This window comes from Mustelus asterias, chromosome 3, assembly GCF_964213995.1.
Source record: "Mustelus asterias chromosome 3, sMusAst1.hap1.1, whole genome shotgun sequence".
Taxonomy (NCBI): Eukaryota; Metazoa; Chordata; class Chondrichthyes; order Carcharhiniformes; family Triakidae; genus Mustelus; species Mustelus asterias.
The window spans coordinates 128,095,941-128,110,937 of record NC_135803.1 but is presented as its reverse complement, the minus strand read 5'-3'; the positions used below and the strand labels follow the sequence as shown (position 1 = coordinate 128,110,937).

The 14,997-nt window shown below is 41.8% G+C and overlaps 1 protein-coding gene across 2 annotated transcripts in view; it reads right to left on the bottom strand.

Annotated features, from left to right (window-relative positions):
• il17rd (interleukin 17 receptor D) overlaps nucleotides 1-14,997 on the bottom strand; it is an 83,446-nt gene that overhangs the window by 22,735 nt on the left and 45,714 nt on the right. For both annotated transcript variants that reach the window (XM_078209599.1, XM_078209600.1), the window contains exons 5-6: nucleotides 6,015-6,129; nucleotides 605-762 (exon numbers count right to left, since the gene is read on the bottom strand). In XM_078209599.1, coding sequence (XP_078065725.1) covers nucleotides 605-762; nucleotides 6,015-6,129 — 273 coding nt within the window. The remainder of the gene's footprint in view (nucleotides 1-604; nucleotides 763-6,014; nucleotides 6,130-14,997) is intronic.

The following is a 14,997-nucleotide window of genomic DNA, read 5'->3' as shown; positions in this document are numbered from 1 at the left end:
CAATGAGACCCAGTCAAATGATTCAGTGAAATTCATAAATGATTTACTGGTCGGGATTTTACGGCTTCGCTCATCCCAAAAGCATAAAATCCCACCCAAGGTCAACAGACCTTTCCATGGTCCACGCCCCCCCCCCCCCCCCCCCCCCCGCCCCCCGCCCCCCGCCCCCCACTCCGATTCCCATGGTGGGCGGGATGATAAAATTCCGGCCAGTGTCTTTGCAACAGAGAACCTCTGTACCCATCATACTGGAGGGAAACAAAGCATTTGGAGAGGAATGAAAACTTACAGCATACAATTTGAGCCCAAAGCGTGTGCATCGCCTGTTACACAACAACACTACAAATATATTTGCTCAAAGCAACTCCCCCACCACCCCACCCCCGACAAAATAAAAACTCTTCAGTCAAAAGAAGCTAAAAGGCATCAGGAATTGGACAAGTTATCCAGACAGTAAATAGCATGAGCATCTGAATAAAGCTGTTTTACGACTGCTGGCATCATCATCAAAGGCTTGGGATATAGGTTGCCCATACTTGATCTTGCCCAGCCTTATAATTATGGCACAGCATAACAAAATTACACCACTCTTTAATTTGCTTACCACAAATATGTTTTTGTCCTTGTGGAAACCGGTGTTCAGCATCTTGCAGCGGATGTGATAGGACCTGAATCCAAAAATTGAAGGAGCCAAGTCAAAGGTCACATTCAGATTTGTAGACTGGAATAGTTGGTTGACCTCTAGATTCTTTGGAGACCAGGCTGTTTGCAAAAACACAAAGAAAAAGAAAAATAGCAACTCATATATCACACTCGATTGAAATAATTAAATACAGTTCCAGGAAAAAGTCAAGGTCATTTTTTGCAAGTTACATTTGGCCTGGATTTTCCTTTACATTGGAACCTCCTGTGATTAGAAAGCCAAAGAAGTGTGGTGCTCTGGACAGGGGGACTGACACTTGTGTGAACAGGGCAAGCAAACTCTGCATTTCCTTCACAAATAAGATTAAAGAATCCTTACTGATGTATGCAGAGTTTGCACCAGAAAGTGCAAGTTAGAAATTTAATTCAATGCCAAGTCAAATGCATAACATAAGAGAGAGAGAGGGGGAGAAAGAAAAATGGAACTGAGAGTGTGTCATGGATCTGTCAGCAGGTTAAAAGCCACCAACATTTCAAAAGGTATTTCACAGGATGTGAATACCAATAACAAGATTAGCAGGTGTAGACACACCAGTAGAATACATTGTTCCGCTAATATGGGCACTTAAGGTAGACAACTGCATCACCCAAGGAAGGTGAATCACCTGACGAAGGGACAGTGCTCCGAAAGCTTGTGGCTTGTGCTACCAAATAAACCTGTTGAACTTTAATCTGGTGTTGAGACTTCCTACTGTGCCCACCCCAGTCCAACGCCAGCATCTCCACATCACCCAGGAAAGGCATACATATGTTAATCTTTTAGCAGTAAGAAGTTTAACAACACCAGGTTAAAGTCCAACAGGTTTATTTGGTAGCAATAGGATCTTTTAGCACTACAGAGGCTGAGGAAGCAGACAGCCAATACACAGAAAAAACATTAAAAAGAAACAATAGTATAATTGGCAACCTTTTTGTGGAAACAGAGAAGCAATTTCCATTTGGCAGCCTATAAGCCATTTCTAGCTAGCAGAACAGAAGCATGAGTGCAGAAACCTTCGTGAAGACTGGCCAAGAAGAAGGAGGAGGCACTTGACATGCATAGGCAGCTGGGATCAAGTGGATCCCTTGAAGAGTATAGAAGGTGTAGGAGTAGAGTTGAGAGAGAAATCAGGAGGGCAAATAGAGGACACGAGATTGCTCTGGCAGATAAGGCAAAGGAGAATCCAAAGAGATTCTAAGAATACATAGAGAGCAAAAAAAAACTAGGGAGAGAGTAGGGCCTCTTAAGGATCAACAAGGTCATCTATGTGCTGATCCACAAGAGATGGGCGAGATCCTAAATGAATATTTCTCATCAGTATTTGCAGTTGAGAAAGGCATGGATGTTAGGGAACTTGGGGAAATAAATAGTGATGTCTTGAGGAGTGTACATATAGCAGAGAAGGTGGTGCTGGAAGACTTAAAATGCATCAAGGTAGATAAATCCCCAGGACCTGAAGAAGTATATCCCAGGACATTGTGGGAGGCTAGGGAGGAAATTGCGGGTCCCCTAGCAGAGATATTTGAATCATCGACAGCCAAAGGTGAGGTGCCTGAAGATTGGAGGGTGGCAAACGTTGTGCCTTTGTTTAAAAAGGGCTGCAGGGAAAAGCATGGGAACTACAGGCCAGTGAGCCTCACATCTGTGGTGAGTAAGTTGTTGGAAGGTATTCTGAGAAACAGGATCTACAGGCTTTTGGGGAGGCAAAGACTGATTAGGGACAGTCAGCATGGCTTTGAGAGTGGAAAATCAAGTCTCACAAATTTGATTGAGTTTTTTGAAGGGGTAACCAAGAAGGTAGATAAGGGCAGTGCAGTCAACGTTTTCTACATGGACTTTAGCAAGGCCTTTGACAGGGTTACCGCATGGTAGTTGTTGCACAAGGTTAAATCTCACGGGATCCAGGGTTAGGTAGCCAAATGGATACAAAATTGGCTTGGTGACAGAAGACAGAGGGTGATTGTAGAGGGTTGTTTTTCAAACTGGAGGCCCCGTGACCAGCCATGTGCCTCAGGGTTCGGAGCTGGGTCCACTGCTATTTGTCATTTATATTAATGATTGAATGAGAATATAGGTGTGGTTAGTAAGTTTGCAGATGACACCAAGATTGGTGGCATAATGGACAGTGAGGAGGTCATTTCGGATTGCAACGGGATCTTGATCAATTGGGCCTGTGGGTTGACGAATGGCAGATGGAGTTTAATTAAATAAATGCGAGATGATGCATTTTGGTAGATCGAGCCACAGCAGGAATTACTCAGTTAACGGTAGGGCGTTGGGGAGAGTTATAGAACAAAGATCTAGGGGTACAGGTTCATAGCTCCTTGAAAGTGGAGCCATAGGTGGACAGAGTGGTGAAGAAGGCATTTGGCATGCTTGGTTTCATTGGTAAATACAGGAGTTGGGACATCTTGTTGAAGTTGTACAAGACATTGGTAAAGCCACGCTTGGAATACTGTGTACAGTTCTGGTCACCCTATTATAGAAAGGATATTAAACTAGAAAGAGTGCAGAAAAGATTTACTAAGATGCAACCAGGACTTGATGGTTTGAGTTATAAGGAAAGGCTGGATAGACTGGGACTTTTTCCTCTGGAGCGTAGGAGGCTGAGGGGTGATCTTACAGAGGTCTAGAAAATAATGAGGGGCATAGATCAGCTAAGATAGTCAACATCTTGTTCCAAAGGTAGGGGGGTCTAAAACTAGAGAGCATAGGTTTTAGGTGAGAGGGGAGAGATACAAAAGGGTTCAGAGGGGAACTTTTTTCACACAGAGGGTGGCGAGTGTCTGGAACAGGCTGCCAGAGGTAGTAGTAGAGGCAGGTACAATTTTGGTTTTTAAAAAGCATTTAGTCAGTTAGGGTAGGAGGGATATGGGCCAAACGTGGGAATTGGGACGAGCTTAATGGTTAAAAAAAAAAGGGTGGCATGGACAAGTTGGGCCGAAGGGCCTGTTTCCATGCTGTAAACCTCTATGACTCTAAGACTGTAAAACTGTCACCGGAATTTTGCTGCCCCACCCACCATGGGAATTGGAGCGAGTGAGGGGTGGACAATGGGAAGATCCGTTGACGAGGGCGAGATTTTACAGTTTCAGGCTGAGCCAGGCCGTAAAATCCTGCCCTATATCTTTGCTGAACCAAGAAATGTTCCCCAGAATAACTATTGAATCATATAGAGTGCGGTAACTGGCTTTACTTATAGATCTATCGAATTGGACATTGTTTGAAAAGAGGGAAAACCTGATATTGCAAATGTACTTTGAAACAAAAAGGGTAATTTCAATTTAACCTGCGTGGGTGTGGTTAGTAGTTTCTTGTGTAACTATCTTAGATCATTATAGTCCTGCTTGCGTATATGGATCTTTTCTGTATTGCAATAAATAATCTTGATTGTCATACTACGACTGGGCTGCTTACTGTTCTTATTGGGTCTTGCACTGGCTCCTCACATTATTCCTGTAAACAAAACCATACACCACCACGAACAGGTGTCCCAGGCTGGGTCATCCTCGCAGATAACATCAGCCGGATTTGTGACAAGAGAGAGAAAAAGAAAGAGAGAGCGAGCGAGAATAAAGAGACAGAACTAGAAAACTTTTTAAAATTACAATTCAAACTTTAATGCACTAGCAATACTTAAAATCTGAAAGAATGATACACCAGACTTATAAAATCAAATGACTGCGGATGCTGGAATCTGAAACCAAAAGAGAAAATGCTGGAAAGTCTCAGCAGGCCTGACAGCATCTGTAAGGAGAGAAAAGAGCTGACGTTTCGAGTCCAGATGACTCTTTGTCAAAGCCATACTTATAAAGTAACTTGGTGTCAGAAGGTTATTTGTCAATAATTAAGACCAATGTCCCATTTGTGTTGTGCACAGACTGTAAATGGCCGGCATTCTTATTTTTTTTACACTTGACAACTTGAGCAGCCTGTGCGTGCCTTCCAGGTTGCTACGCATCAGTGCGCATCTGTACCTTAAAGGGAACACGGATTAAAACTTAAAACACAAACTTAAAAATTTACTTGTGTTGGAATGGCCAAGTCTTAACTTTTTTTTGTCGAGTTTAGGGTGTATCTATTACACAAGTAATAGCAACTTCATACTGTTCAATGGATGACAACTCAGAGAGCAACTTCCTGATTTCTGTGGTTAACTGCACATGCGCGGTCACAGGAAGTTGCTATCCGATTTACAGTTTAATAACGGTGAATAAAAATCTATCTGGTTTAAATCTTGCAACGAAATGTGAGATGTTTGCAAACTTGTTATTCATAACTGCAAAATCCAGACCATTACCTTTTTTTAAAAGTTTCCACAAGCTGTGTTGGAAGAGGGGGAAATTATTTTCAAATCTTGGGAATTATTCTGTCTAGAGATAATATGCGTTTCATTCTTGCTCTCAAATAGTAACATATACCTTAATTTAAATGTAATGCAAAGTACAGCAGTTGAAAGTTTTAGCCGAAAGTAGATGATGGGCCACCTCAGCCTAAAATGGTAACAGTGAAGAAAACCACAACTGCTTTTTAATTAAACATCGTGAGAAATGCTAACAGTTTGAATTAGATATCAATAGTCTCAACTCTCTCATCTTTTAACAGTTTGTGTTTAAAAACTAAGTAATGTATGCATTCAACCAGCAGCAAATCCTCAGAAATAAGTCTCTTTTCAAGCAAAATGATGCAAAATTAAGTCAGAATAGTGGTACTGCTCTTTCCTATACTGTAAAGATAACCTTAAAAAGACAGGAGATATCACAAACCAATATTCATTTGGAACTGTTTGTAATTGCTGGAGGCATTTCATTTTAAAGTGATTAACATAATTTTAAGAATTTTGTATTATTTATGATGTATTAGCATTTTGCCCATTAAGATGAAATGATTCAGTGAAGCCTTAAACATAGATTTAGGAACCAGTTTAGAAATCTTTGCCATCATTCTCTCGCACATTACTAATGGGTTATGCTAGGTGGAGATACTTGGTTTTTTTTAGATCTTTCTTGTTTATCACTAACCAAATTAAACAAGAGCTGCCAAATGGCCATATGCCAGCAATGTAGCATTGATTTTTTTTTTACATCGACAGCCCAAGGATGTTGTAGAAGCAGCTCCTCTTCTACTTAAAAAAACAAATAGAATCAGTCTTTTCCCCCAAAGTACAGGTGTTGTCATGCTGGACCAACTCATGCCGATTAACCTGCTGCAACAAGTCAGCAATAGTACTGCCGAAATGTGGTATTGTTAATAAATGGAGACTTGGTTCCAAGCTTTGTACTTGTAACAATTCTCTTAGGTTATTGTATCAGTTACATTAATCAGTACTTACGTTCAACCTCAAACTGAAATGTATTGTTTTCTTCCACAAGGTTAGGAAATGGCAAAATCGTCACGTTATATTGTGTTTTAAACTTCAAACTCCGAAATGGATGTGATTTCAAAACCTGAAGACAGAACCAAAATTAAGTGAAATGCAGAGAAACACAGAAATCCTGCAGACTGGAAAAGTCATAGTTTACCCTCCACTTGTCCTAGGAGTGGTGGCTGACAGCGTAGTTTTCTTTCAAAGGTACTTGTGTCATTTTACCTTGAGAGGCTCAAAGCTACTAACCCTACAATGTTACCAGTAATTCTTTTGAAAACATACCACGCACCACGAAGTATTTACATTTGTAGAACATCTTTAACCTAGTTAAACAGCCCATGGTACTTCACAAGCATTGCCAAACAAAATGTCATGTCAATCATTCATCAATAACAAGACTTATATCTGATTAAGCAGTGTTTAATCCGCACCCACTTCAGGAGGAAATGTTTCCCCTCTACCAACTCATAGGGCCATGGCATTTTAGCCGAAGAAGGTGTCCCCAGTAGCTCATCGGGTGCTTTTTCCTCTGTAAACTGCAAGGGGCAGCAGTGAGTGGCCGGAGGCTGTCTGTGGGAAGTATACTAACCGAGACTGATCCAGTCCTCAACCAATCCCCAAACACTTTCCAGCAAGAGTAACTGTAACACTAGCCAGGATCCGGAACCCAAGGTGGCGATCCTGCCTTACATTGCAAAAAAGATACTGAACCAATTACTCCAGCACCACAGAAGTAACTCAGCACTCACAAGGAATCAGACGAGACTTCAGGGAGAAACAAGGGTGGGAATTTTCTGGCCTTCCGCCACAGGGATTGTGGCAGACCAGCCAAAGGTCCATTCCTTATTAGTGAAACTGGACAACCTTGCCGTGGGCGAGGTCAGAAAATCCCACCCAGGGGACATTTCCTCCCAAAGTGAGAGCAGATTATTAGTGATAGTATTTTTTGCACAAGAACCTAAGAAACAAGGGCAGTAGCAGGCTATTCAGTCCTTCAGACTCATCATTTAGTGAGATTATGGTTGATCTTCCACTTCAACTCCACTTTCTTGCCTGATCCCCAAATCCATTAGAGTCTAAAAGTCTATCAATCTCAGCCTTTAATTTGCTCTACAAATGCACATAGACAGCCTTGTGAAGTAGAGAATTTCAAAGATTCACAACGAACGAAGAGATTTCTCATCTCAGTTCAAAATAGATGAACCCTTATTTCCAGACAAAGACCCCTCTTTCTAGACACTAAAGCCAGAGCAATACATCTCCTAGCATCCACCCTGTCAAGCCTTCTCAGAATTTTAAATGTTCCTTGAGATCACTTCTCATTCTTCCAAACTCCGTTCTATCCATACCTCCTGACAGGAGGACACCGTCACCCAATGAATCAATCCACTATACCTTAATTGCACCCCATCTAAGGCTAGATAATGCTCTGTTCTGTGTGGAGACCAAAACTGCATTTTCTGGCTGTTCAAGCCCTGCTGCCGTTGCAAGCAAGGATAGAGAATGTGGCACTCCGCCAAATCTCCATTCACTGTAGCAGGACCAGAGAATCCCATTGGTATAAACGGCTGGGAAGTTCCAGCTCAGGTATAATCTCACCAAATCCCCATACAATTGCAGGAAGACTTCCTTGCTCTTATACTGCAATTCTTTTGTAATAAAGGTCATCATGCCATTTGCCTTCCAAATTGCTTTTTTTTAGCTGCATGTTAACTTTGTGTTTCTTGTACAAGGAAACGGAAATCCCTCTTAAAACCAACATTTAATAGTTTCTGTTTAAAAAAAGGCATGGATAGAAGATTGGCTAGCTAACAGGAAACAGAAGGTGGCCATATATAGGTCTCTTTCTGGTTAGCGGGATGTAACAAGTGGTGTGCCACAAGGATCAGTAGAGAGACTTCAACTTTATACAATTTATGTAAACTTACATAGACTTGGATGAAGGGAACCAAGGTATGATTGCTAAATTCGTTGATACAAAGAAAGATGGGAAAGTAAGTTGTGAAGACACAAGGAGGCTACAAGGAGATGCAGATAGGTCAAGCAAGTGGGCAAAGATCTGGCAAATGAAGTATAATGTGGAAAAATGTGAAATTACCATTTTGGCAAGAACAAAAAAAAAACATACTACCTAAATGGTGAGAGATTGCAGAGCTCTGAGATTTAGAGGGACCTGGATGCCCCATCACATGAATCACAAAAGGTTGGAAGTAGGTACAATAAGGAAAGCTAATAGAATGTTATCATTTATTGAGAGGGGGAATTGAATATAAAAGTAGGGAGGTTATGCTTCAGTAGTACAGGACACTGGTGAGACCACATCTGGAGTACTGTGTACAGAATTGCTCTCCTTATTTAAGGAAGAATGTAAACACATTAACAGTCAGAGAAAGTTAACTAAACTAATACCAGGAATGGGTGGGTTGCCTTATGTGAAAAGATTGGTTAATCTAGACTTGAATCTGCTGAATTTTGGAAGAGTAAGAGGTGACTTGATTGAAACATACAAGATCCTGAAGGGCCTTTACAGGGTGGATGTGGAAAGGATGTTTCCTCTTGTGGTAGAATCTCAAACTGGGGGTCACTGTCTAAAAATAAGGGGCCTCTCATTTAAGAGAGCGCTGAGAAGATTTTTTTCCTCTCAGAGCATAGTGAATCTTTGGAACTCCCTTCCTCAAAAGGCAGTGAAAGTTGAGTACTTGAATGTTTTCAAAGCAGAGGTAAATAAGTTCTTGATAAACAAGGGTGTGGAAGGTTATCAGGGTAGGAGAATGTGGAGTTGAGGTTACAGTCAGATGAGCCATGATCTTATTGAAAGGCAGAGCAGGTTCGAAGGGCGCAGTGGCTTAACTGGTATGTTTGAATGCAAAATATACATTTTTTTCAATTTTTGCCAAAAGTAAAGAACTTCACATTTCCCACATTATACACCACCTCTCAGCTTCTTGCTCCCTCACTTAACTATTTATACCTCCTTACAGTCTGTGTCTGCCTCATAACTTACTTTCCCACTTAGCTTTACATTGTCAGCGAACCTAGATCGTCAGCACACTCAGATGAGTCATTAATATAGATTGCAACTATCTGAGGCTCACCACTGAGCCTGGCAGTGTTCCATTAATAACAGCCTGCCAACCTGAAGATGATAAATGCATTTCTACTTTGTTTTCCATCCTTTAACTGATCTTCTATCCATGCTATTATATTACCCCGAACCCCTAGAGCCTTTATCTTGTGAAGTTATCTATTTTCATGGCACCTCATCAAATGTCTTTTGAAATTCAGAGTATGCTACATTCACTTTCCTATTTATCTACCCCGCTAGCTACACCCTCAAGAAGCTCTAACAAATTTGTCAGACGTGACTTCCCTTTCATAAAAGCATAATTGACTCTGCCTAATCAGAAGTGACCTGTGACCACTTCCTTAATAATGAATTCCAGCATTTTCCCAAGAACTGATGGCAGGCTAATAGACCTGTAGTTCCCGATTTTCACTTTCCTTCCTTTCTTGAATAGTGGTGTTACATTTGCTACATTCCAATCCACTGACACAGTTCCAAAGACATGGGAATTTTGGAAGATCACAAACAGTACATTCACAATCTCTGCGCTCACCTCTTTTTAGAACTCTAAGGATGCGAGCTATCATGTCCAGAGGACTTGTCAGTTTCCAGTCCTGTGAATTTCTCCATTACTTTCTCTTTATGAATATTAATTACTTTTAAATTCCTCACTCTCATCAGGCCATTGATTCTCCAGCATTTCTGATGTTTTTGTGTCTTCCCTTGTGAAGGCAGGCACAAAATACTTAACATATCTCACATTACTTTATTCCCCATTATCACTTTTCCTGTCTCGATCTCTAATTGACCCACATTTACTTTTGCTGATCTCTTCCGTTTTACATATTTATTTTTTTACATGTTAAAATCTACCTTAATATTTCTGGTAAGTTTACTGTCATGTTCTATTTCTGTTTTTATCAATCTTTTAAAGTTCAAGTTTATTTATTAGTCACAAGTAGGCTTACATTAATACTGCAATGAAGTTACTGTGAAAATCCCCTAGTTGCCACACTCCGGCGCCTGTTCGGGTACACGGAGGGAGAATTTAGCATGGCTAATGCACCCTAACCAGCACGTCTTTCGGACTGTAGGAGGAAACTGGAGCACCCAAAGGAAGCCCATGCAGACTTGGGGAGAACTGCAGACTGCACAGACAGTGACCCAAGGCGGGAATCGAACCCGGGTCCCAGGCAGTGCTAATCACTGTACCTCCATGCCGCCCGTCATCCTGTTTTGGTCATCCTCTGCTGGCATCTAAGACTCTCTCTATTCTCAGGTTTGCAACTCTTCCTTGCAATAGTACAAGCCTCTTTTAATCTAATATTTCCTTAGACATAAATGGATCTCCTTCCTTTGTAGTTTTATTTCTCGATGAAATGTAAATTCATTGGGAGTGAAATATTTATTCAAACTTTCATCATTACTCATTGCTTATCTGCCATTATATATCAATCAGAATTCTCAATCTGCCTTAGCCAATTCACCCCTCACACTCTTCCAAATTGAATACTCTAGTTAGTGACTTACATACGATACTCTCAAACTCAATGCAAAGTTCTTAGATTATGATCACTCTTTGCAAAAGAATTCCTTACTGCAAGATTGCAAACGAACTGGGTTTCTTTCCACAAAACCATCTTCCCTCATTGGTTCCATCACATATTGTTTTATGGGATTGTCTCCATTAACCCAGCCTCCCAATTACTTTTGCTGATTTGATTTATCCAGTCTATATGAAGATTAAAGTGCCCCCTAATTATTGCACTGCCCATGTTACAGTGCATATTAATTCTTGATTAACACATTGTCCAACAGTATGACTACTAGGGATCTGTAAAATATTCCCACTGACATTTTCTGACCGCTGATATTTCTCACCTTTACCTATAGATTCCACTTCATGTTTTTCTGACACGTTGTTATCATTGGGCAGGGTTTTCCACACAACTTTCCTGCCGTGTGTTTCGCAGTGGCAGCATTGGCCCGCCATTGGCTAGCGGCAGGATCATCCACTGTTTGTCAACAGGGTTTTCCCAATGAATGCACCCCTTGCAGCCGGGAAACCCACGGTAGGGGTGTGCCGTTGGTGGGACCACAAGATCCCACTGATGTGAATGACTGGAAAGTTCTGGCAATTAGGTTGTCCTTTATTATGAGGGCTACCCCCCTCCTTTTCCATTTTGTCTTGACTTTTTGAAGCACCAAATATCCTGCAATATTCAGTTTCCGATCTTGGGCATATGCAACCACTTCCCTGCAACTGTTATTAGATCAAACCCACATCAGCATTTGAGCCATTAATTTGTCTACCCTGTTACAAATCCTGTTATTCCCTGATTTTACATGATTCATTGATGCACTATTACTGTTCAACATTTTGTTCCTTCCTGTTACACTCTGCTTATCTTCACGCAAAATGCTCTGTGGCCTCTAATTTTCTTGTTAGATTCATAAATCTTCCCTCACTTGAGCTCTCCATCCCCACCCCACCCTGTTCATTTAAAGCCCTATAATAAGATTCACTTGGGCCCTGGACCCAGCCTGGTGTAAGCGGAGCCTGTCCAATGGAACAGCTCCCTCTTTCCCTAGGAATGAAAACTCTTGTCACCCACACCACTCTGAGACCCTAATCAACTCTCTGATCTGTTTGACCCAATGTCAATTTGGGCAGGGCTCAGCTAGTAATCCAGAGATTATTACCTTTGTGGTTCTTTCAATTTGAGCGCTAGCTCCTCAAACATCCTCTGCGGAAGCTCATTCTACCTACATCATTGGTTTCTACATGAACCAGGCCAACTGGATCTTCATCCTCTCACTCCAAGCTCTTTTCCAGTTGCACTACGTCATCCTTAACCCTGGCACAGAGCGGGTAACACAAACTTCGGAATTCCCAGTAATGGCTGCAGGGAACATTTTTTCTCCCTATGACCAGACTATTAGCTACACTACCACATAAGAACATAAGAAATAGGAGCAGGAGTAGGCCATCTAGCCCCTCGAGCCTGCCCCGCCATTCAATAAGATCATGGCTGATCTGAAGTGGATCAGTTCCACTTACCCGCCTGATCCCTATAACCCCTAATTCCCTTACCGATCAGGAATCCATCTATCCGTGATTTAAACATATTCAACGAGGTAGCCTCCACCACTTCAGTGGGCAGAGAATTCCAGAGATTCACCACCCTCTGAGAGAAGAAGTTCCTCCTCAACTCTGTCCTAAACTGACCCCCCTTTATTTTGAGGCTGTGCCCTCTATTCCATTTCACTCTCTGCATCCCCACAACCCTGCCCCCTCCCACCCATTCTCTGCCCGTGTGACTGAAAACCGGGCTGGCCAGTGCATTTACCAAATGGATTGTCAAGGATGTCCTACACAGTCCAAAGATGTGCGGGTTAGGTTGATTGGCCATGCTAAATTGCCCCTCAGTGTCCCAGGATGCATAGGTTAGAGGGATTGGCGGGGTAAATATGTGGGGTTCCGGGGCTAAAGCCTGGATGGGATTGTTGTCAGTGCAGACTCGATGGGCTAAATGGCCTCCTTCTGCGCTGTAGGGATTCTATGATTCTATGATGTTTGTTCCTTTTTTTTCTTGCTTATTCTTTTGTAGGAATTTAACTCAGATAAAGCAACCACATAACTTCAATATAATTGCTGAATTTTACAACGCAATGGCGGAGGAAGAAGGGGAACGGTGAGGTTGGAGAGGGCTGTTAAAAAATGTCCAGCTGGTAATAACAATGGTCATAAATTTCTGGACCGTAACAACTTTCACACAAATGCCAACCGCAAAATCAGATCCAAACTGTACCGAGTTAATCAACAGATTTTTTAAAAAAACTGGCACAGGCTTTAAACAGCTGACAACTGAAGACTGATAAGCTTACAATACACGAAAAGTGATACACAGACTTAAGAACTTTAAACCCTTCCAACATTCCTTCAATCATCGTGATGAGAAAAACAACAAGTACACGAAAGCCTGAAGGGGGAAATGCAAATGTTAAAGACAAAATTGAAGTGATGGATTTTCAGGGTGTTTAGGTGTTTTCTCTGAAAATGGTGGACACTGTTAATAGAATCTATGATTCTAATTTAAATAGAAATATTTTTAAATTGGTAGGTTTTGACAAAGGAAAAACAAAGTGACAAAGTGAATTTCCAACAGACGATTACTTGCCCAAATTACCTCAACAGTTACTCTCAAACTCTGGTCCTCTGTCCTAATTTACAGGGATACTCTATCCCATCTAAAACTAGTTCAGAAAGATACTTGAACCCATTCTACACAGTGGTTAGCACTGCTGCTTCACAGCTCCAGGGTCCTGGGTTCGATTCCCGGCTCGGGTCACTGTCTGTGTGGAGTTTTCACATTCTCCTCGTGTCTGCGTGGGTTTCCGCCGGGTGCTCCGGTTTCCTCCCACAGTCCAAAGATGTGCGGGTTAGGTTGATTGGCCAGGTTAAAAATTGCCCCTTAGAGTCCTGGGATGCGTAGGTCAGAGGGATTAGCGGGTAAATATGTGGGGGTAGGGCCTGGGTGGGATTGTGGTCGGTGCAGACTCGATGGGCCGAATGGCCTCCTTCTGCACTGTAGGGTTTCTATGATTTCTATGACTTCTACACATGTACAAATACACAACTCCCCACCTTCACCAGTTCATACTAACATGTTTCTTTCCACTCCACTCTAACCCGACGCTCTTTGTCCCTGCAGGAAGAGTTTCCATGTATGCTATGCAGCAGCCAGATTCACTTAAAATAGGAACAGGATTTGGGCAGGAACAGCAATGGGAGCAGAATAACTCAATCCCTGACTCCCCAAAGCCTGTCCACCATTTACCAGGCACATCTCAGGAGTGTGATGGAATATTCCCTACCTGTCTGGATGAATGCAACTCCAACACTCAAGAAGCTTGACACCACCGTCCAGAACAAAGCAACTCGTTTGATTGATTGGCATGCCACACACCACCTTAAATATTCACTCCTTCCACCACCGACACACACTGCCTGTACACAGGATGCATTGCAGCAACTCACCAAGGCTCCTTAAGACAGCTCCTTCCAAACTCTCAAACTCTGTCACATAGAAGGTCAAGTGCAGTAGATGATTTGGAATATCATTAACTGCAAAGTTCCCCTCCAAGCCACACACCATCCAGACTTGGAATATTACTATTCCTCCACTATCACTGGGTCAAAATCCTGGAACTTCCTTCTGAACAGCACCAAGCATACCCACACCTCCTGGATTGCAGCAGCCCATCACCTTCTCAAGGGCAATTAGAAGAGGGCAACAAATGCGAGCATAGCCAGCAATGCCCACACCCCATAAAAAACCCAGTGCTTTTCTGCAGGCATTACTTCCCGAGTCCATCAGATTCACTCATAATGGGTTACATTTAAACTTTTATTGCAAATTTTCATTAATAGATTTGGCAAAAAGAGAAATTTAGCAGTGCATGGATACACTATTTGATTTTTAAGCAAAGTATGATAAATTAACAAGTATTTCTATCTATTGAAAGTTTTATGCAATCTTCACTTATCAAGGAGTCAGTGAATGGGTTTCATCCACCAAGTAAGCTGCTGTATTTTGCAGTATTTTTTTAATTTTAATTTTAGATTTCCCGAAACCTCCTTACGAATCTCTAGGCGTGCCCTCTGATTAATATACAGTTGATTTCACAATAAATCTGCTGCATAAACTTCACAATTGGTGATCCTTCTGTGTTTGAACAGCGTCTATAAGATCTTGGAGCACAACAACAATTGATGTCGGCTACTGCTGGAATAAAAATTAATCCCAACTAAATTAAATTCCTACACAACATTGAAAGAGGGAGATTTTTAATATCCTTTTTATTTATCCACGTGAGCAT